Raw genomic sequence first — 23,484 nt, 5'->3', positions numbered from 1 at the left:
ATATGGCGAATAGTTTGCATTGTATTTGTGAATAAAACCCTTGAAACAGAGGACTTTAAAGTGCAATAGAGGTCAGTCGGCATGTAATGATCTGCCTCTGTTTCAGTCTTATACATTGGATGGCAAAAATTCTCCCACATTTAGAGTTAAGAGTAGAGACACTAGCATATATGATTAAAACTTCTCCTTGATATTATAAAGTTAAGATAAACTCGGCCTCTGTGAGGTTGTTAAAATTCCAGCCCAACTATTGCTGGCTGTGTTTCTGTATCCAGGCAGTTTCTCGTGCTGCACTGCAGAGTTTTACTCTCCTCTAAAGATTATTCATTCTCCAAACTGATCCTGAACTAAAATATGTTTCTGAACTAGAAGGCAGACAAGATTCGTTTAAAAAAAAACATGAAGCAAAAATATTAAGCTTAATAAAATCCTTAAATTTCTGCTAATACATAACTTTGCCCTGCAATAAAAACCCAGACTTATGTTAGAAAATAAAATAAATGAAATATAAAAGAAAAAGGGACAGCATGAAGGTGTCGTGATTTTAACTAAGATCTGACCCAAAAGAAAACCAATACAGAAAGACCAGGGGAAAAGTTTAACTGGTTTATTTAGGAGATTGTGAAGAATCCAGTGTTGCTCTGAACAATGCTCAACCGGAACTGAAAGGTGAGGGGAAGACACTGCGGTTAGTTCAGGCTCGGTGGGAAATTTGATTCTCGAACTTGAAGTGGAGAAATAGATTGCTGACTCACGTTTCCAGAGAAGTTGTTGACTCTTTGACTCCAGTCTGTGTGCGGTAGTTCCAGTGTTTGTCTGATACGGTGGAGGGCGGACAGGGTTTACCCAGAATGCGGTTGTATGTAGGCGAACGGAGAAGCTGGCTGCCACTCAGATTTCCTGCGGTACTTTAACGGGTCGTAGTAGAGATTAATCCCTTACTCAGTGTGAAGCTCAAACGATCTCTTGAGGGAAAGTGGATTCAAACCTCCAGTTTGAATCCTCAACTCAGTTTGAAGCTCAGTTGATCCTTCCAGGGAGAGAAGGTCCAAAACACTCAGTTTGCAGCATGACTTCCTGCTGAGAGGCAAAGACACAAAAAACAAGATTAAAACTCAGGTTTACAAGAACTCAGTTGATTCAGCAAAAACTCGGCTTGGCAAGAGTACCCAAAACTGGCAAACACTCAGGCGTCAAGGTAGTAGCAGCCAGCAGCTTAAGAGCGCTCCATTAACGAGATAACTCACAGCAGGTGTGTAGGGAGGCGGACCAGAACCAGTCGCCTCCTGGTGGAGGAAGGGAGACAAACACAGAAAAAACACATAAACATACAGGAATCCTGACAGAAGGGTTGGTTCTTAAAGTTCAACACAAGAAAACAAATACACTCTATAATCAGGAAGTAATGTGTAAGTTTGGCTAAACTACCCTGAGTATTAGTCACGTAAATTTGTGAGGTAGAAATTCCAAAGTCTGAGAAGTAATGTGTATTTTTGAAAGTAACCGGTAAAGTGGAAAGACCCAGCATGATTTTTAAAACAGCCAATAAGGTGCAGAGATTACCATGTTGGTTTCAGGAAAGCAGCTTTTAATTTTCCAGAAGTGCACTTTTAAGTTTTCTTTTTTCAATATCCCTTTAACTTCTTTGAAAAATAACTAATATGAACTTCTCTCCATAGTGAATTGCAGGAAAAGTTCCAGAAGGTATTCTTTAAGATCCAACAAAAACCTGCTTGTAAATTCCTGAAATCTTTTGTATTTCAGGAATTCAGGATAGTATTGTAGAAAAATACTATCTAAGATTCTAAAGAAGCATATAAAACAATCCTCTCAAATATCAAGGACATGTGCCCTGTGAGTTTTAGGAGAGCACCCTAAAAATAAGAAAACAAACTTTTAACTCTTTTTTTCACCTATTGGATCATAATCTATCATCAATTTTTGGAAAATAAGCTAATTACAGCAAGTTCCCTTGAAATTCCAGGAGATAACTGCTAGGTTTCATAAAGTACCCTGTAAGTATTGGAAATTCCTTGAACATAACCACTTTGTTTTAGAGCGTAAACCTTAATCCAGGAAAGTTCGCCCGAAATTTTAGGGATATTGTAAGTTCCAAGAAAGCACCTTGTAAAGTGGATCTTCCCCTTTTTTATAAAGTCAAGAAAAGTTACTTCTATAAATCTGAAAGTTACAGATAACAGATAACCTGTCAGTTTGAGATGTAACCAGTAAGATCCTGAATTGTGTGTTTGTTGTGCATAGGTAAATATTCTTGCCGGGATTTAATCCCTCTTCATTTGAAGCGCACATTTTGCAGGAAAAGCAGATCCTTTTCTATAGTTCCAGATTTTGTGAGACACTGCCCATATTCCCTACCTCACGTGAAAATCACTTTAAAGTCGTAGGGAAGCGGCTGTTCCAACCGTTGCATTTCTGAATTCTCCTGAGTGGTGCCCGACTTTACACGGAAGGAATAAAGTTAATGTGATTGGTCAATTATCAAGGGAAAGGGATTGTTGCGGCGGAAGGTTCAAAAGCAAGATTGGTGGTGGCCGGTTTGTCTGAAGCATCTTGCTAACCAGTTAGCAACTTAGTGCTAGTAGGTTCCCAATGGGAAATTCCATTGGGACCAAGTAGCACTAAATTGGTGACTTAGAAACGACGCTGTCAAGGAACGCTATGGACAGAGGAAACATGCAAGAGGACGAGAGTTTAGTGTCGGAGGTCGTGGATGAGTCTCCTCCATCATCCATTTTTTATTTAGAGGAGGAAAGCGGGGACGAAGATGTTGTGGAAGAGGACGCCAGGGCGGCAGAAGCTTGGTTTGGTGTAAAAGGCTTCCAGCCGTACATGTTTGAGCCCTCGCCTCGCAACGCTGCCAGTTCTGTTAGCTCTACACCTGCCGAAGACACAGACGTCCATCCCCGTGAACACTGGGACGGAACTCAATGGGTAAGGAAAGGATTCTGATTTCAACCGTTGCGTATATTAGCTGCGACATATGAATCAAGATGCTTTGAGCGAAAACATTTGATTGACAGATGACCGTTGATATATGATTGGCCGAATTTAGGTGTTCAGGCTGACGTAGAACTAACTGGGCTGCAGAAGATAACAGAAAAAAAAAAAAAAAAAAAAGATTTTAAGACAGGATTTTTTTTTTTTATAGAAATTTTCAAAATTTTGGGACAATACGGTCTGATAAAGAGTCCATTTATATACACTATATTGCCAAAAGTATTTGCTCACCCATCCAAATTATTGGAATCAGGTGTTCCAATCACTTCCATGGCCACAGGTGTATAAATTCAAGCACCTAGGCATGCAGACTGTTTTTACAAACATTTGTGAAAGAATGGGTCGCTCTCAGGAGCTCAGTGAATTCCAGCGTGGAACTGTGATAGGATGCCACCTGTGCAACAAATCCAGTCGTGAAATTTCCTCGCTCCTAAATATTCCACAGTCAACTGTCAGCTGTATTATAAGAAAATGGAAGTGTTTGGGAACGACAGCAACTCAGCCACGAAGTGGTAGGCCACGTAAACTGACGGAGCTGGGTCAGCGGATGCTGACGCGCATAGTGCGAAGAGGTCGCCAACTTTCTGCAGAGTCAATCACTACAGACCTCCAAACTTCATGTGGCCTTCAGATTAGCTCAAGAACAGTGCGCAGAGAGCTTCATGGAATGGGTTTCCATGGTCGAGCAGCTGCATCCAAGCCATACATCACCAAGTGCAATGCAAAGCGTCGGATGCGGTGGTGTAAAGCACGCCGCCACTGGACTCTAGAGCAGTGGAGACGCGTTCTCTGGAGTGACGAATCGCGCTTCTCCATCTGGCAATCTGATGGACGGGTCTGGGTTTGGCGGTTGCCAGGAGAACGGTACTTGTCTGACTGCATTGTGCCAAGTGTAAAGTTTGGTGGAGGGGGGATTATGGTGTGGGGTTGTTTTTCAGGAGCTGGGCTTGGCCCCTTAGTTCCAGTGAAAGGAACTCTGAATGCTTCAGCATACCAAGACATTTTGGACAATTCCATGCTCCCAACTTTGTGGGAACAGTTTGGAGCTGGCCCCTTCCTCTTCCAACATGACTGTGCACCAGTGCACAAAGCAAGGTCCATAAAGACATGGATGACAGAGTCTGGTGTGGATGAACTTGACTGGCCTGCACAGAGTCCTGACCTCAACCCGATAGAACACCTTTGGGATGAATTAGAGCGGAGACTGAGAGCCAGGCCTTCTCGTCCAACATCAGTGTGCGACCTCACAAATGCGCTTCTGGAAGAATGGTCCAAAATTCCCATAAACACATTCCTAAACCTTGTGGACAGCCTTCCCAGAAGAGTTGAAGCTGTTCTAGCTGCAAAGGGTGGACCGACGTCATATTGAACCCTATGGATTAGGAACGGGATGTCACTTAAGCTCATATGTGAGTCAAGGCAGGTGAGCAAATACTTTTGGCAATATAGTGTACATGTTTAAGCCAGAATGATTTGACATTTAAATATGAGTTCCCTACAACTTTAAAGATAGTTCAATCTAAACTCACACAAAGAGAAAAGACAATTAGGAGAAATTTATTGATACAATTACTTTGGCGCTCAGACCTCGGCAGGAAACCTAGCGCTTAATTTTGATAGATATGCATGAACAGGGGCAAAGTATAGGGCTGTTTCCCCCCCAGGCCTGAAACTGGTGGTGGAGTGGAGATAGATAAAGTTGGTCAGTCTGTAGACTGCTGGTTAGAGAGACGGTCTGCTGAGCTTTATGGGGAGATCCAATGGACTGCGTGAGCTGATACTACAGCTTCGCTCAGGGACCTGGAAGATGGAAGTCAAGTTGGATAACACAGGTTGAGAGAACCTGTCCGTGATGAGCAAGCATGAAGCGACAGTGAAGAGGAAAAAACTCCCCGTTGGGAAGAAACTTCTGGCAGAACCAGGCTCAACATGGCGGTCTTCTGTCGGACCGGTTAAAATGAGACGCAGAATGCAGTAAGAGTCCGCAGGTAATGATACTCTGATGATGCTTTAGCTGCAATGGTGGAGGAGGCAATGGAGGTGGGTTGAAACAGCGCATCTGCTGCCCGCGAATAGGAGCAGACAGGTGTGGATCGGAGGCCTTTTAAGATGAACTTTGAATGCCAATTGGCTTTCGTGGAGGTGTGGTTCAAAGCTGATTGGCTGTTTCACAGGTGGATGAAGGAAAGCAACGAGTTTGTTTGGTTTAACTTCTGACTAATGTATCAGCCAGGATTATGAATAATTTTGGAGCATAGCTTTATTAACTTTGTCTTGCTGGATGTGGAATCTGTTGTATATTAAGCCATAAACTAACAGAATGATGGAGGTTTCAGCTGGGGGTTTCTTCCTGTTCAAAGGGAGTTTTTCCTCTCCACTGTCGCTATAAGCATGCTTAGTGTGAGGGATTGCCTTCAAGTCAATGAGTTGATGCAATCAGCTGGTTTTCCTTAGATAGAAAACTTTGAATCAATCTGACTGGATGATCTGGTGAATTGCAGAGTGCCTTGAGATGACATGATGTGAATTGGAGCTATAGAAATAAACTGAATAGAATTAAATTTTATTTAAAAAAAACTCATTTCATAAAAACAGCTGAGTGATAAGTTTGTATTTCTCCTTTTATACCAACATAGCTTGCAGACCTTTTGTATCAGTGTTTCCTAGTGAAGGAAACCTAACGGTTCGCAGCAACAGAGGGAATTACTTTAATAGGGAAACTCCTTAGGAGAAAACTAAGGTTAAGTGGATGCGACAGTAAACTGAGACCACGGCTGAAACATGTTGGCATGCCAGATTAGATAGATGGTGAGCCCACAGGTCCTGGGAGGCATCTTGGAAAAAGTCATCTGTGATTCATGTGGAGAGAGTCGGTTCCCTGGAGATCTCTGATTAGTACCCTGCTGTGTTCACCATAGGACACATGGCTGAGCAGCATCTCATACAAATATCTACGGACAAATGCCTGCTTCTCGCCAAATGTTACTCCTTATTTCAACAAGTTCCATTAATCTGATCTCATAATGATTTATGTTTTTTTATAGTGGGATTGAGAGAGTATACATAATTAAATAAAATCATGATAAATGTATTTAGAGAGAGCTCCTTGATTCGGTCTGTACAGTTGTAAAAACACACCTTACACTATAAAGGTAAGGTTTTTATAGCTAACATAGACAACATTTGACTTCATTAGACTTCATTAGATCATTAGAATGTTTGCAGCAAAAACAGGCCCAAACCCTTTTCAACTTACACACTCTAATAAATAATCAGGTTTTGTAAGATTAGCAGTCGAGCATTTATTTTAACCTTTGATGGAAATCCACACTGTTTAGTTTTTATTAGACGAGGCGGCTCTTATCAACATAAGTTCTATTTGCTTATTTATTTTATTATAATACAGTTTTGGGGAAGTTTGGTGCACATCAGATCAATAAAAAAAAAAATAATTTAAAACAATCCACTGGACTTTGTTTCCATGTTTGAAGATGTTTCTCTTCCAATCCAGGAAGCTTTTTCAATTCAAAAATGTCAGAATTAGGCTTGAGTTCCAGGCTTTATACAGTAGCCCAATGAAGCCGTGTTTTTTTTTTGGAAAAAATGCAAATTGAACATGACGAACGGGTCCACCCCTTTACAATGGGGGTTGTTTGGTTTCTTTTGCTAGCCTGTAATGCCCCATACCTGTCTATGGGACCCTTTTTCCACCTGGATCTCCGCTCTTTTTGGCCTTCATGTCCCTCCGTCGTTGGACTAAATTCGCCCCCACTTCCTTGCCGCCTCGGCCGTATCTAGACCCACAGTGTGTAGCACAGACCACACTTTAATATTGGGCATAAATCAAAAATGTCTGCGTCAAGCTCACTGCAACACACTGCTGCAGGAGTATAACCAGGAAGCGAGGTAGGAGGGCAAAATAGGTTTAGCACGGGAGAAGAATTACGCCCAGGAGCAAATGGATAAAAATAGACCGGAGGAAAAAAAAAAAACATGAATCGGTAATCTTGCAGACGTGTCGATGCATCGAATTGTCGGCTGTTGGATCGATGGATACAGACAAAACGATTACTATTTACACCCATATTCCTAGGGTTGGGTATTGCCAAAGAAGTCACGATTCGATTCGAATCACGATGCATCACGATACTTGAATTATTGTGATGCATTGCAATATTTTCACTGAACACTGTTATAAAAAAATACAGCCATTACCAGTGGCTGACTGGCTGAGTATGATCTGGGTAGTGTCTTCTAATTGATAAATAACTGAAAGCAACTGCATTCATAACACAAGGCAGCGTGCGTCAACACATCCGCAGCGACATCTACTGGACTGGAAATTGTATTACACTTGTTTTTGGCTGATGTTCGCCAACCATTCATGCAATTTTATTTATTAATTTTTTTAAATTAATAATCGATACTTGGTGTCAAGAATCGATGCAGTAGATCACGAAAATTAGAATCACGATGCATTATCATGACGATTATTTTGCACACCCCTACTTATACCTGGATGTGCAGTATTGACCGATACCATTTGTTTGAAATTGATGTGTGTCTACATATGAAGAACTGGATTCGATGTAAAATAATTTCCATCATGGCTTCATGTCAAGCTGCTGCCTACCTTTGTGAAGCAAGAAAAAGACTAAAACAAAGTGAATCAAGTAAAACTTTTTATTGCCTACCTGGAATGGGGGACAATAGTTGAAGAAACTTTTGGTTCTCAAAATGGTATCGATGTCCTATTAGTTGGTACTCGCCGATACCGATACCACCATTTTAGTGCTGGATTGGGGCTCCGCCCGATACTGGTATCGGTGCAACACTAGTAATTAGTGATTAGGTACAGTGATTGATTTAGTACTGGCAGGCTTTGGTAGTAATTAGGTGGCCCTTTTATTTTTTTATCAGGGACAGAATAACATCCTAAGAACTAATTCAAAAAGTTTGGAAAAGGATTTTGGTCAAACTATAGTATAAAAATATCACTTTATATCATATGTCCAAATATAGGCACACGGACTAAACTTAAAAAAAGAGTAAAAAGGCTTTCAAGGTGTCAAGTAAAGTCTCAAGAAATCACAGTGTGTTGATCCAAGATCAATTATAGAGGATATTAGATTTTTGGCTGCTTGGAACCAAAGTATGAAAATATCATCTGTTTAAAATGTTTTCACAACAATGTAAATTTGTTAGCTAAAGCTGATCTAAAGTAGCTGATTACCTCATGTTGTAGTGAAGGTTTTCTCAATGAAAATATGAAGCAGAAAAGGTCCTTTCATGCATATCAATAGGAGGTGCATAGAGTGGAAGAAATGAATCCCTAAATGGCCACATTTCCAGCGGACCATTCGCTTTCAGGCAGCTCTTGACAAGCCTGAAGTTGTTAAGCTGCTGCACATTTTTAAACTTCCCTATTCTGTTCAACATGTCGGTCTTCATAAAAAGAGCTGAGGTAAAGGAAAACCAAGCGCATATTTACACAATCAGCAGATGCCATAGTGTTGACCGCAAATTACATTTCTAAGTCAGTGGGCATGGCAGAAAGAAAGAAAGAAAAGCAACTCAGATCCCTCTTCAGGGGCCGCATGCCTGTAATTTTTATATGCTCAAGGATGTATTTTTCTGCACAGAGTTTATAGTACCTTGTGAAATACTAAAGAAACTTTAAAAGAATAAATTACATAAATAAAACAGGAGTTTGTTTCATAAATGTATGGCACATGTAAAAGCCAGATCACTGCTAACATTGGTCAACTAGGGAGCGTATAGAAATTAACTCCTTAATTTCAAAAGGAAATATATCGGCTTTAAAGGATGAAGTCAATGCAGCAATTGAGTTGATCCCTTCCTGCTATCATCACAACCCCCACCCCTTTACAGGGGAACAGAAGACCTCGCCTGTTCAGCCAGACCAACAATTCCCTTTAACGACCCCCCCCTTTCAGAGGCATAGACAGGTAAGGGGCATTGCAGGCTAACAAAAGAAGCCAAACGACCCCCATTCCAAAGGGGCGGATCCGTTCTTCTGCTTCAATTTGCATGTACTTAAGCCAAAACAAGGTGTTTTTTTTCCCACACTCTATAAAGCCTCAAACTCAACACTATTTCTGACATTTTTAGTTGAAAAAACTTCCTGGATGGGAAGTTTTACTTTTTTAATACAGACCAGATCCACAAACATTACATCTTCTGTTTAGTAAAGCTCCATTATTAAAAATAACATTTTGTTTTATCTCATAATTAGATTTTGTGGGAGGGAGGGAGAGCTAATAGTAAAATAAAGAATATTCATATATTTAATATATATATTAAAGTGATTTAGCATTGCTTTTATGTGGGCTGCAGGGTGGTGTAGTTTGTAGCACCGTCGCCTTGCATGTTTCTGGGTTCAATTCCCGGCCTGGAGATGGATTATCTCCAGGTACACTGGCTCCTTCCTACAGTCCAAAAACATCACTGTTAGGTTAATCAACATCTCTAAATTGCCCTGAGGTGTGAGTGTGTGTCTTTGTGTTGCCCTGCGACCGACTGTGCCCTGTCCAGGGTGGACCCCGCTTCTTGCCTATAAATTGCAGGAAGTAGCATAACCAGACGGACCAGTATACTCTTAGTCAATACGCAAACGTCAGATTTGCGCTTCTCCCTTTAGTTTTGTACGAAAAACAAACTTTAAACTGCCTCCACGGGTGTTTAAAAAAAAACAATTTAAGGTCAGATCTCCATATGCTTCAAAAAGCACCAAAAAGTAATTTAAAAAAAAAAATTTTTGTACATGACTAAAGGTATGCACGCCGGTTGTAGGTAGTTTAAAGTTTATTTTTCTTACAAAACTAAACGGGGTTTGACTATGGGTTAACTGGTCTGACCAGGTATGCTCATCTGACAGAACACCAGCCCCACCATGACCCTGATGGAATAAGCAGGAGAGGATGGACGGACAGACGATGGATGGATGGACGGACGGACGGACGGACGGACGGACGGACGGATGGATGGATGGATGGACGGACGGATGGATGATGGGTGGATGATGGACGGATGGATGGATGGATGGATGGATGGATGGATGGATGGATGGACGGACGGACGGATGGATGGATGGATGGATGGATGGATGATGGGTGGATGATGGACGGATGGATGGATGGATGATGGGTGGATGATGGACGGACGGATGGATGGATGGATGGATGGATGATGGGTGGATGATGGACGGACGGATGGATGGATGGATGATGGGTGGATGATGGACGGATGGATGGATGGATGGATGGATGGATGGATGGACGGATGGATGATGGGTGGATGATGGACGGATGGATGGATGGATGGATGGATGATGGGTGGATGATGGACGGACGGATGGACGGATGGATGGATGGATGGATGATGGGTGGATGATGGACGGACGGATGGATGGATGATGGGTGGATGATGGACGGATAGATGGATGGATGGACGGATGGATGGATGGATGGACGGATGGATGGATGATGGGTGGATGATGGACGGACGGATGGATGGATGGATGGACGGATGGATGGATGGATGATGGGTGGATGATGGACGGATGGATGGATGGATGGATGATGGGTGGATGATGGACGGATGGATGGATGGATGATGGGTGGATGATGGACGGATGGATGGATGGATGATGGGTGGATGATGGACGGACGGACGGATGGATGGATGGATGGATGGATGGATGATGGGTGGATGATGGACGGACGGATGGATGGATGGTTGGACGGACGGATGGATGGATGATGGATGGATGATGGACGGACGGATGGATGGGTGGATGATGGGTGGATGATGGACGGACGGATGGATGGATGGATGGACGGACGGATGGGTGGATGATGGACGGATGGACAGATGGATGATGGGTGGATGATGGACGGATGGATGGATGGATGATGGGTGGATGATGGACGGACGGATGGATGGATGGATGGATGGATGGACGGACGGATGGATGGATGATGGATGGATGATGGACGGACGGATGGATGGATGGATGATGGGTGGATGATGGACGGACGGATGGATGGATGGATGGACGGACGGATGGGTGGATGATGGACGGATGGACGAATGGATGGATGATGGGTGGATGATGGACGGATGGATGGATGGATGATGGGTGGATGATGGACGGATGGATGGATGATGGGTGGATGATGGACGGATGGATGGATGGATGGATGATGGGTGGATGATGGACGGATGAATGGATGGATGATGGGTGGATGATGGACGCATGGATGGATGGATGATGGGTGGATGATGGACGGATGGACGGATGGATGGATGGATGGATGGATGGATGGATGGATGGATGATGGGTGGATGATGGACGGATGGATGGATGGATGATGGGTGGATGATGGACGGATGGATGGATGGATGATGGGTGGATGATGGACGGACGGATGGATGGATGGTTGGACGGACGGATGGATGGATGATGGATGGATGATGGACGGACGGATGGATGGGTGGATGATGGGTGGATGATGGACGGATGGATGGATGGATGATGGGTGGATGATGGACGGATGGATGGATGGATGATGGGTGGATGATGGACGGACGGATGGATGGATGGATGGATGGACGGACGAATGGATGGATGATGGGTGGATGATGGACGGACGGATGGATGGATGGATGATGGGTGGATGATGGATGGACGGACGAATGGATGGATGATGGGTGGATGATGGACGGACGGATGGATGGATGGATGGATGGACGGACGAATGGATGGATGATGGATGGATGATGGACGGACGGATGGATGGATGGATGATGGGTGGATGATGGACGGACGGATGGATGGATGGATGGACGGACGGATGGGTGGATGATGGACGGATGGACGGATGGATGGATGATGGGTGGATGATGGACGGATGGATGGATGGATGATGGGTGGATGATGGACGGATGGATGGATGATGGGTGGATGATGGACGGATGGATGGATGGATGGATGATGGGTGGATGATGGACGGATGGATGGATGGATGATGGGTGGATGATGGACGGATGGATGGATGGATGATGGGTGGATGATGGACGGATGGACGGATGGATGGATGGATGGAAGGATGGATGATGGGTGGATGATGGACGGATGGATGGATGGATGATGGGTGGATGATGGACGGATGGATGGATGGATGATGGGTGGATGATGGACGGACGGATGGATGGATGGTTGGACGGACGGATGGATGGATGATGGATGGATGATGGACGGACGGATGGATGGGTGGATGATGGACGGATGGATGGATGGATGATGGGTGGATGATGGACGGATGGACGGACGGATGGATGGATGGATGGATGGAAGGACGGATGATGAATGGATGGATGGATGATGGGTGGATGGATAGACGGATGGACGGACGGACGGGTTTGTTTTACTAGGAGATTATGAGGAAAATTTTAAAATTTAGTAAAAGAAAATCAGAAACGGATTAAAGAAAAATAAACTTCCTTACTAGCTTGGTTATCTTGGTAAATAAAAACAATATAAAAATCAAAGGATTTTCCTTCCTAACAAATGCAACACTTAATTGCTTCTAAGTACTCTGTATATATTTTCCCATGTTTAGTAGCTTTCTTTGGTATTTATCACGCAATGCTTGTTTTGTCCCTAATGTTCAGCAAATCAGAAGCATTTTTGAAACAATCTTTGGCTTTTCAAATGAATGTTTCCATAAATCTAATTGCTGCATATCCACGTATTAAACACTTTGGGATAAATGAATACATGATTAGAGTTCATCACCTTTGTTCAGAGCAGCGTGATCGGCAGGCCGGAGGGGATTCAACTGATGAGTCATTAGACACTCCAGACCTGGCTTGATCTTAGAGAAAATGATTTGCTGTCATTCTGTCATAACCACAAGATTTCTGAAGCATTTCATTTTACCGTAACACACAGTGAAATGTCAATTTTCTTGCCAAACCCATCAAGACCCATGTGTCCTGTTCTTAAAAGCCTCAGACCCTCTGCATCCATTGGACCAATGTCTCTCGCCGCCACTGTCATCATTATTAAGCTAGAAAAAAAACTAAACTTTGCAACTAATTTTGAATCTCGTGCTTTTCTGTGGCTTATGTGAACTTTCCAAGATGCGTGCCATCTGTGGAGTGAGGCGAATGTCAGCGTTGTCAGTGGGATTGCGGATATGCGGTGTGACTAATACAGACGCTCATCAGACAGGCAGCCGGTTTTATATGCTAGTCCTCTTTGGGGACGACAATGATCCTCGGCTACAAAAACATTCATAGAAAACCCCATAATGATTCAACGCATTTTCATTAGAGGGATATTAACAAGTTATTATTCCCAAATACCTTTTATTTTCTATCTGATAAATGTTATCTCAAGAAATTGTTGTCTGATCCTTACCAACGAAAATGGCACCAAACAGACCCATGCCATGGGCGGTCCTAGACAGGGGCCAACGGGGGCCAGTGCCCCTGTAGATCATGTCCTGGCCCCTGTACTGAAGACATAATACTCAAAGAACTTCTAATGATGATCTGCGCTGGAACAGACATGCTTTCTGATCATTCTTTTGGATCTATGTCATTTTTTTTCTTTACAAATTCTGTTTTACTGATTATTTTTAAACAATTTTGTTTTAGATTGTTTTTATCTGTTTATGGACCATAATTGTGTCTAAATAAAGAGATTGATTGATTGATTGATTGATTGATTGATTGATTGATTGATTGATTGATTGATTGATTGATTGATTGATTGATTGATTGATTGATTGTTTGATTGATTGATTAAAGGAATAGTACACCCAAAACATGATTAGCCTTCATTTTCTACTCACCCCCATGCTGAACAACACTCTGGAGTACTTTTTTGATATCTCAAATGCATCTGGAGATCTGGGAGGCTTCTTGCTGTCTGCTGACATTCAAATAATGGAGGTCTATGGCGTCCGAGGCAGAAAGGTCCATAAAAGTCCACAAAAAACGTGTCAATATTCCTCCATACTGCTCGTCCAATGTATTCCAAGTGTCCTGAGTGGGTAGCGTCCAGAATTTACTCGAAACGAAGTCATTTAGAATGTTTTTAGAGCATAAACAGTAGTGTATAGGATTTCCTGAATTAATTATTCGTTAATAATCCGTTTAATTGAAAAGGAAAATTAACAACAGACTACTCGATTAGCAAAATAGCCGTTAGTTGAGATGTATCTCATGGGCGTCTGTCTACCTGGAAAGTTTGACCTGCTCCTCGCTTTCATCTGTGAGGCGTTTAAATGTGTTCTTGCATGTAAAACCCATGTAAACCACAATCGTCCTCAGCTGGTTCTGCTGGAGGTTGTTGGGATCTGGAGGTTTGTCCACTTTCTCCACCAGAGGGCGTACGAGATCTCCTGGAGCCTGAGCCGACCGCACCACCTGTGTCCCATCTGCTCATCAGGAGATCTGTACTTAAGGAGGCGGAGGGCTTCACTTCCGCCTCTGCCCTCAGCCTGCCGACAACCTCTGGACCCTCAAGGTTCCCCCCCTCTGCAGCTCTGCTCCACTCCAGAACAGGTACTGACCTGAACACTCTCAACCTGCAAAATACCTGGACCTCCACTAATCTCTCTGTCCTCCTCAGCAGTGAACCCACTCGGGACCAGTCAAGCCCCCTCTTGGATCTGATCAAACTGTGTACATTTATTGTAAATAAATCTTTGAACTTTTCTTCTGCCTCCGAGTGTTCTGCATGTGGGTTAGACACATTAATCCGAACATGACAGAGGTTTCTTCCTGTTAAAATGGAGTTTTTCTTCTTCATTGTCACTACATGCATGCTTAGTGTGAGGGATTGCTTTCAAGTCAATGAGTCGATGCAATCAGCTAGTTTTCCTTAGATATTCCTTATGATCTGGTTTAATTGTTTTTATAGAGTCCCTTGAGACGACATGTGTTCTGAATTGCCGCTATATAAGTAAACCGACTTTAATTGAATGGATTCAATTAGAGTCAGTCCTGAGAGCAAAATTTGAGCATTGACTGGTGCTGCTGCTGCATAACATCAGTCAGATAATCCAGCTGTGCTCACTTCAACAAACCGAAGGACACCCGTCTAACTGACTGAGGTTCAAAATGCTCAGAAACTATGGTTCAAATCATCGTCACTCAGTCTGGATGAGTGAACGTCTTTATAATTCCTGGTATTAATGAATCTATTGTTTTCTCTTTTCTTTTCAGGTCAACAAAGCAGAGGACAAGTCTCTGGAGGAACGGGGACGGATAATGATTTCTCTCAAGTACAACACCCAGAAGTCCTGCCTGGTAGTAGGCATCATACGCTGCGCACACCTTGCTGCCATGGATGCAAACGGCTTCTCTGACCCCTACGTCAAAACGTCAGTAGACTGGAACGGAGATATTTTATTACATGGAGAAAATTACACAATATTTGAATTTGGTTTAAAATGTTGCTCTCTTAACTAAATCGTTACCGTATTTTCCGGACTATAAGTCACGTTTGTTTTTTTTTCATGGTTTGGCCGGCCATGCGACTTATACTCTGGTGCGTTTTTTTCATCACGAGAGATCACTATGCAGCTTTGCACGCAAAAACATGTATTCTATTAATACCACTGAAAGAAAAACAGTTGCAACTTACCAAATCAAAACAAACTAGCATTACAACAATGACGACTGAATAGAATTATGCATCCCAAAAGAAATTCATATCTGCTCAATTCCAGCTGAAAATATATAAATATCTACTCAAAAATGGCAATGGACTGGAGGGACTGGAGAGAAGCGGAGGAAAGCTAAAGGTTATGATGCAGGACAGAATAACCTTTCAAAAAGGTGCAACTTTTAGTCCGGTGTATCCTATATATGTTTTTCGCCTTCATAATGCATTTTTTGGCTGATGTGACTTGAGTCCGAAAAATATGGTATATCTTCATAGGAAAATCATCTTTTATTTTGCTATGTGCATACAGTGGTGTAGAAAAGGCGTTTGCCCCCCTTCCTCACTTCCTGTGATTTTGCATGTTTGTCACACTTAAGTGTTTCGGAACATCAAACCAGTTTAAACAATAGTCAAGAACAACACAAGTGAACACAAAATGCAATTTGTAAATGAAGGTGTTTATTATTAAAGGAGGAAAAAAATCCAAACCATCATGGCCCTGTGTGAAAAAGTGATTGCCCTCCTTGTTAAAATATACTATAACTCTGGTTTTTAACACCTGAGTTCAATTTCTCTAGCCACACCAGGCCTGATTATTGCCACACCTGTTTTCAATCAAGACATCACTTAAATAGGAGCTGCCTGACCACTAAAAGATCCTTTAAAGCTACCCATCATGCCGAGATCCAAAGAAATTCAGGAACAATTGAGAAAGAAAGTAATTAAGATCTTTCAGTCTGGAAAGGATTAATAGCCATTTTCAAAGTTTTGGGAATCCAGCAAACCAAAGTGCGAGCCGTTATCCACAAACGGCGAAGACATGGAACAGTGGTGAACCTTCCCAGGAGTGGCCGGCCACCCAAAATTACCCCCAGAGCGCAGCGACAACTCATCCAAGAGGTCACAAAAGACCCCACAACAACGTCCAAAGAGCTGCAGGCCTCACTTGCCTCAACTAAGGTCAGCGTTCATGCTTCCACCATCAGAAAAAGACTGGGCAAAAATCAATTCTTCCAAAACACATCATGATGATCCCCAAGACTTTTGGGAAAACATTCTGTGGACCGATGAGACAAAAGTGGAACTCTTTGAAAGGTGTGTGTCCCATTACATCTGGCGTAAAAGGAACACTGCATTTCAGAAAAAGAACATTATACCAACAGTAAAATATGGTGGTGGTAGTGTGATGGTCTGGGGCTGTTTTGCTGCGTCAGGACCTGGAAGACTTGCTGTGATAAATGGAACTATGAATTCTGTTGTCTACCAAAAGATCCTGAAGGAGAATGTCCGACCATCTGTTGGTGAACTCAAGCTGAAACAAACTTGGGTTCTGCAGCAGGACAAAGATCCTAAACACACCAGCAAGTCCACCACTGAATGGCTAAAGATAAAAAAAAATGAAGACTTTGGAGTGGCCTAGCCAAAGTCCTGACCTGAATCCTATTGACATGTTGTGGTATGACCTTAAAAAGGCCGTTCATGCTCAAAAACCTTCCAATGTAACTGAATTAGAACAATTCTGCAAAGATGAGTGGGCCAAAATTCCTCCAGGACGCTGTAAAAGACTCATTGCAAGTTATCGCAAACGCTTGGTTGCAGTTGTTGCTGCTAAGGGTGGCCCAACCAGTTATTAGGTTTAGGGGGCAATCACTTTTTCACACAGGGCCATCATGGTTTGGATCTTTTTCTCCTTTAATGAAAAACACCTTCATTTACAAATTGCATGTTGTGTTTACTTGTGTTGTCCTTGACTATTGTTTAAATTAGTTTGATGTTTCGAAAAAATAAAGTGTGACAAGCATGCAAAAAAACAGGAAATGAGGAAGGGGGTAAACACTTTTTCACACCACTGTATGTATGATTAGATTAACATTTAATCATTTATTTGATCATTTCTAACTAACCCCTCCTCCCACCTTGTTAAAAGAGATTTACATTCCTGCCACATCTGCCTCTGTTGTCTCACTCCAGGAAGAGATAGCACAAGGCACATAAATAGTTTACTTTTTTTCTTGTCAAGATCCCTTTATGGGAAAAAAACATGGATCTAATAAATAGAAAGCTATTTCCACAAAAAAAGGACAAAGGACATCGTTTTAATGCAATAAGTCTTTCTTCACGGTTTAAATATTTATGGATTGAGTGCATTAGGAGGTGAGCGTCACAAGTACTGGTGCCAAGGAGAGACTGATTAGAAAGGCTCCACAATAAAAACACAAAATACATACAAATGAACTGTGTTTCGATAAACTGAGAGCCGTTCATTAAATGCTACAGTCATAGGGGTTTGATTAGCACAGCGAGCAGAGCGGCTTACACATGTAAATGTGACGTTTTTAAAGGAAATATAAGAAAAAGATCAGAAAAATAACAATAAATGAAAACTATTGTTTATCTCTTTGCATAAAAGCTGATTTTATGGATGCATTATGTTTTTGTCTACATGTCACAGGCATTATTTTGACTTTTTATTGATAATTTGTGACAAACCTGCTTTTATGTCTATCCAGCGCCCTCCTCTGGTTCAAACTGGGTAGCTGCAGCTGTTTTTTCAGTTTTGGCTCACCCAATGTTGTGATGTAGCCCAGAGACTTGCTAACTCTATACACGGTGTTTTTGCATAAGCGCATAAGTAAATTAAATGTTTTTACTTTTTATAAAACATGAAAATAATTTAATAAGCTCATAACAATAGTTACGGAAGAGGATTAGGGCCACTGAAAAAAAAAAAAGTTAACTGATTTTTAAATTTTATTTCAGTTTAACATGGGAAAAAAGTCAGAATTCTGAGATTAAAGTCAGAATTCTGACTTTTTTCTCAGAATTCTGACTTTAATCTCAGAATTCTGACTGAATTCTGACAATAAAAAAAGTCAGAATACTGAGGAAAAAAGTCAGAATTCTGACTTTAATCTCAGAATTCTGACTTTTTTCCCATGTTAAACTGAAAAAAAATTTAAAAATCAGTTAACTTTTTTTTTTTTCAGTGGCCCTAATCCTCTTCCGTAAATAGTACATGCTTTTAACTGGGGGAAATACAAGTCTGCATTAGCTGTCCAGTCCATTTTAGGAATTAAAAATTGGGTTTGTGACAATCATATTATCTAAAAGCTATTGGAAAAGCTTTTCATTAAATGCTACAGTCATAGGGATTTGATTAGCGCAGCGAGCAGAGGGGCCTTACATATGTAAATGTGACGTTTTTAAAGGAAATATAAGAAAAAGATCAGAAAAATTACAATAAATGACAACTTCTTTTTATCTCTATGCATAAAAACTGCTTATAGATATATTATGTTTCTTTCTGCTGCTCACAGGCATTATTCTGACAGTTTATTGTTAATTTGTTACAGTCATTCCGAAAACGTTAAAAAAACAATCCACTAGACTTTTTTTTCCAAGGTTGAAGACGTTTCTCTTCCCATCCAGGAAACTTTTTCAATTCAAAATGTCAGAAATAGTGTTGAGTTCCAGGTTTTCTTTTTGCAAATAGAAACGTACGAACGGGTCCACATCTTTGGAATGGGGGTCGTTTAGCTTCTTTGTTAGCCTGCGATAGCTGATACCTGCCTATGTCTCTGAAAGGGGGGGTCGTTAGAGGGAATTGTTGGCCTGGCTGAATAGGCGAGGTCTTCTGTGCCCCTGTACAGCGGTTGGGGTTGCGATGATAGCAGGAAGGAATCAAGTCAATTGCTGCATTGTAGGTTTTTAAAAGCTGAAATCTGAGACTAAAGGCTGATGTATACTTCAAAACGAGGTTGTCTGCATGTGTGTCGCAGAGAACGCAAAGACGTCCCCGCCCCCTCGGCAGACACTCTGCTGCACCTCTCCCAAATTGTAGCTGACTGCAGACTGGAGGCCTCTGATTGGTCAATTCTACATCCGCCTACCGGCTTATTTTGTTTGTATGGCCTCAATTGCAGAAAACAAACCAGCTAGAAGAGCGAGGTGCACGAGAACGCTGGGACCATTTTTCCACCTGGATTCCCGCTCTTTTTTGTCGTCATATTCCTCCGTTGTCGGACAAACTCGCCCCACTTCCTCACCGCCTCTGCTGTATCTAGACCCACAGCGTAAAGCGCAGAACACGCTCAAAATTGAGCATAAATCAAAAATGTCTTCGTCAAGCTCACCGCGACACACTGCTGTGGGAGGATAACCAGCCTTTTAGATACAGTAGGTATGGAGCATTGCAGGCTAACAAACAAGGCTTTTTACTTTGTTGGAATATAAAGTAGGGATGCACGATATTGGGATTTTGGCCGATATCCGATATGCAGATATTTTAAAACTCACGTAGCCGATAACCGATATCGATACCGATGTTAAAGCTGGACAAAAATAAGTAGTCATTGAAAATAGCAGTTTTGTTATCCATTTCTGACACTTTGAAAAATAATAAACTCAAATATATTTTCATATGCTGATATCAAATTGATTTTTAAAAACGCGGTATCGATCTATTTTACTTTCAAAATCTTGTGAAATTTCATCGTTCTGTTACAAACTCTCGTGATATTTTGCAAATTCTTGTGAGATTTTGTTAGTAAAATAGATCGATACCGCGTCAATATATCAACATATAAAAATATGGCAACATTTGGTGAATTTTCGGGGGATTTCGTAGCATAACGATGACATATAGCAATATTTCATTAGTAAAAGAGATTGATATGGTGTTTTTAAATGGCAATATATCAGCACATGAAGATATTGGGATATTTTAATGTATCAATATATTTTCCCTCGTCTTTAGAAGTTTTTAAGTCTGTAAAAAAGAAGTTTTTAAAGAAGAAGAAGTTGTTTTGTTTTGTTTTTTTTTAGATTTTAGAAACTCAGAAGCTGATCAAATATCGGGTTAAATATCGGTGAGGTGGCCGATGTCCGATATTCAGTTTTAAGGCCGATACCGATAGGGGGCCGATTATATCGTCAAGCCCTAATATAAAGTAGACTTAGACTTCTTTATTTGTCATTTTGTATGCACAGAGTGCATACAGAACGAAATGGCGTTACATACAGCTTATGAGCATTGCATTGATATTTCAAATGGCACGAGTTATTCAAAAAGTGCAGCAGTGGTCAAAGTGTAAACAGTGCAGAGGATAAAGACAGTGTGCAAATTGCAATGGTTCAGTGCAGATAGGCATTTGTGCAAAAAATGCGTTATTGAGAATAAAAATTAGATGAACTAGGTTTCTGGATGATAAATTTGTTATTGTTTTTTTTCATCTAAAAAAATTTCACTAAAGGATTGAAAGAGGATAATTATCAAATGTTCATGTGGTCATTTAAGTCTGAGGCCCAACATTCCAGGCCTGAACCTCTGGACTAGAGCAATGTAGGATTGTTATAGAGATGGTTAAGAAAGGTTTATTTTAGTCATTAGGTGTGGACTTTGACCTGACTTATGACCTGATTTGGAAAAAAAAGAGAAAAAAATACTAATTCCTCACAGGGATTTGTCATCTTAAAGGACCTTCAGACACCTGGATTAACTTCCCTGCTTATCCAAACGTTGGAAAATCTATTTTTAGCATTTGTTGAAGACAATGTAGACGTGTCAAAATAGATTATCTTGAAGAGCTGATGTTGTAGCAGAAAAGATGTAGACAGCCCGTGATTATCAGCCGTATGAAAGACGAGCGCGTGAGAGGCCACGCACAGGGCCGCAATTTGAAGGAGAGTCCTATTTATCTCACCTGAACATTTTCCCCGAGTCTTTCATCTGGCTGAGCAATGGAAGCGCAATTAATTTCTAACTCCGCCGTGCACGCCTCGATAACAAAAGCAGGACTTGTTTCAGAGGAGAAAGGCTGGCGCAACGTTTTCCAGCAGTCTGAGGTGGAGAACAATCTTTATAAAACCTGAAGGACGCGCTGCAGACTTCAGTGGATTTACTGACTGGGGAGGAATGCAGGAAGTGTGGCCGCTGACAGATAAACAGCGATAGGGGCAACCTGAAAATATTTTCTTACATTAAACTTATAAACAGCCAAAATATTGAAGCTATCTTATTGCAATTTTATTTGATGCAGTGGGTAGCACTGCTGCCTGGCAGCAAGAAGGTTCTGGGTTCAATTCCCGGCCCAGGGGTTTGCATGTTCTCCCTGAGCATGCATGTGTTCTCTCTGGGTACTCCGGCTTCCTCCCACAGTCCAAAAACATGACTGTTAGGTTAATTGGTTTCTCTAAATCCTCCTTAGATATGAGTGAATGAATGGTTGTTTGTCCTTTTGTCTCTGTGTTGCCCTACGATGGACTGGAGACCTGTCCAAGGTGGACCCCGCCTCTCACCCGTAAACGGCTGGAGATAGACACCAGCACCCCTCGCCACCCCAGCAGGGATAAACATGACAAAAAATGGAAGAATGGATGAAATCACAAAGCAGACTATAAATATGCTGGTGAAGATTCCCTGTCCTCCAGGTCATAGTCATTCCCCAAAAAAATTAAAAACAATCTACTGGACTTTGTTTCCAAGTTTGAAGAAGTTTCGCTTCCCATCCAGGAAGCTTTTTCAATTCAAGGGTACACCCCTTTGGAATGGGGATCGTTTGGCTTCTTTTGTTAGACTGCAATATGGGGTACTGCAGTCTAACCAGGGCCGGATTTAGGAAATTTGGGGCCCTAGGAAAAAACAGGCATGGGGCCCGCTGAATTGACCCATTATAGAGATACAGAGGTGTTAATAAAATAGACATCCATTCTGCAGGTTTCATCCCTCTCTTCTTGTCCCTTTTCTTCTTGTTTTCCTCTCTATGTTTTGTACTCAGCTGACTTTTCATGCTGTCTCTAAAGGAATGAAAGATTTTTTCCAAGCACTAAGCTCACTTAGCTGGTTGCTCCTTCCTGTGTTTCCAAAAAGGCCAAAGTAAATAACCCAGTCCTTCTTTTCACTGTAGACAAGCCATGATCTGCTTCTCTGTTCTCCATTTTTCATTTGGATGAAATAATAGCTGCATGAATCATGACAGCAGACAAGATAGAGGAGAGCAGGAGGCGGGGTTACCAATCTACTCGCTCTGGAGAGCAGAGTTCGCTGCTTTTAGATGTTGTCTCCAAAGTCTCCAGTAGCAGAAAAAAGTCTCTAGATTTGGCGCTAGGAGCTTTTCTGGAATAAAAGCACTAGAGGGGTCTGAAAAGTGGCTAAATATAGCGACTAAAGCGCTAAGTTGGCAACACTGCTCTTTGCATCGTTTGTTTTCAAATGGTTTGCTGCTGTCTGTTTGGACCTTTATGAAATGGACTGATCCAATATGGTGGACACTGAACGGGGGCAGAGACACACTTAATATTATAGTTTAATCAAAAACATAATGTGCACAAATATAAATTAAAAATATATATTTTATGGGGCCCCCAGGAACTTGGGGCCCTAGGCAACTGCCTAGTATTGCCTAATGGTAAATCCCCCCCTGAGTCTAACAAAAGAAGCCAAACGACCCCCATTCAAAGGGTAGTACCCCCTTTTCTAAACAAAAACAAGGCTTTGTTGGGCTACTGTATAAAACATTGACTTCAACTCTATTCCTGTCATTTTGAATTGAAAAAACTTCCTGGATGGGAAGCGAAACGTCATGGATTGTTTTGAATTTGCTTGGAATGACAGAGTATAAATATAAAGAAACATAATAAATAATACCTGATTTAGCATTAAAGAAAGTGCAAAAACTTACTAAACGATACTTCTTCATCTACAGATGTAAACACCTCAGCGAATTCAACTCGAATCAAAGACTTCTAATTGCTAAGATACAGAC

At 41.7% G+C, this 23,484-nt stretch overlaps 1 protein-coding gene across 2 annotated transcripts in view; it reads left to right on the top strand.

Moving 5' to 3' along the window:
* The window catches only part of doc2b (double C2-like domains, beta), a 291,024-nt gene that overhangs the window by 254,102 nt on the left and 13,438 nt on the right, over nucleotides 1-23,484 (top strand). For both annotated transcript variants that reach the window (XM_038290765.1, XM_038290764.1), the window contains one exon: nucleotides 15,280-15,437. In XM_038290765.1, coding sequence (XP_038146693.1) covers nucleotides 15,280-15,437 — 158 coding nt within the window. The remainder of the gene's footprint in view (nucleotides 1-15,279; nucleotides 15,438-23,484) is intronic.

The sequence above is a fragment of the Cyprinodon tularosa genome, unplaced genomic scaffold, assembly GCF_016077235.1.
Source record: "Cyprinodon tularosa strain WSP-4 unplaced genomic scaffold, ASM1607723v1 ctg288, whole genome shotgun sequence".
NCBI lineage: Eukaryota > Metazoa > Chordata > Actinopteri > Cyprinodontiformes > Cyprinodontidae > Cyprinodon > Cyprinodon tularosa.
This window is presented reverse-complemented; position numbering and strand designations above follow the sequence as displayed.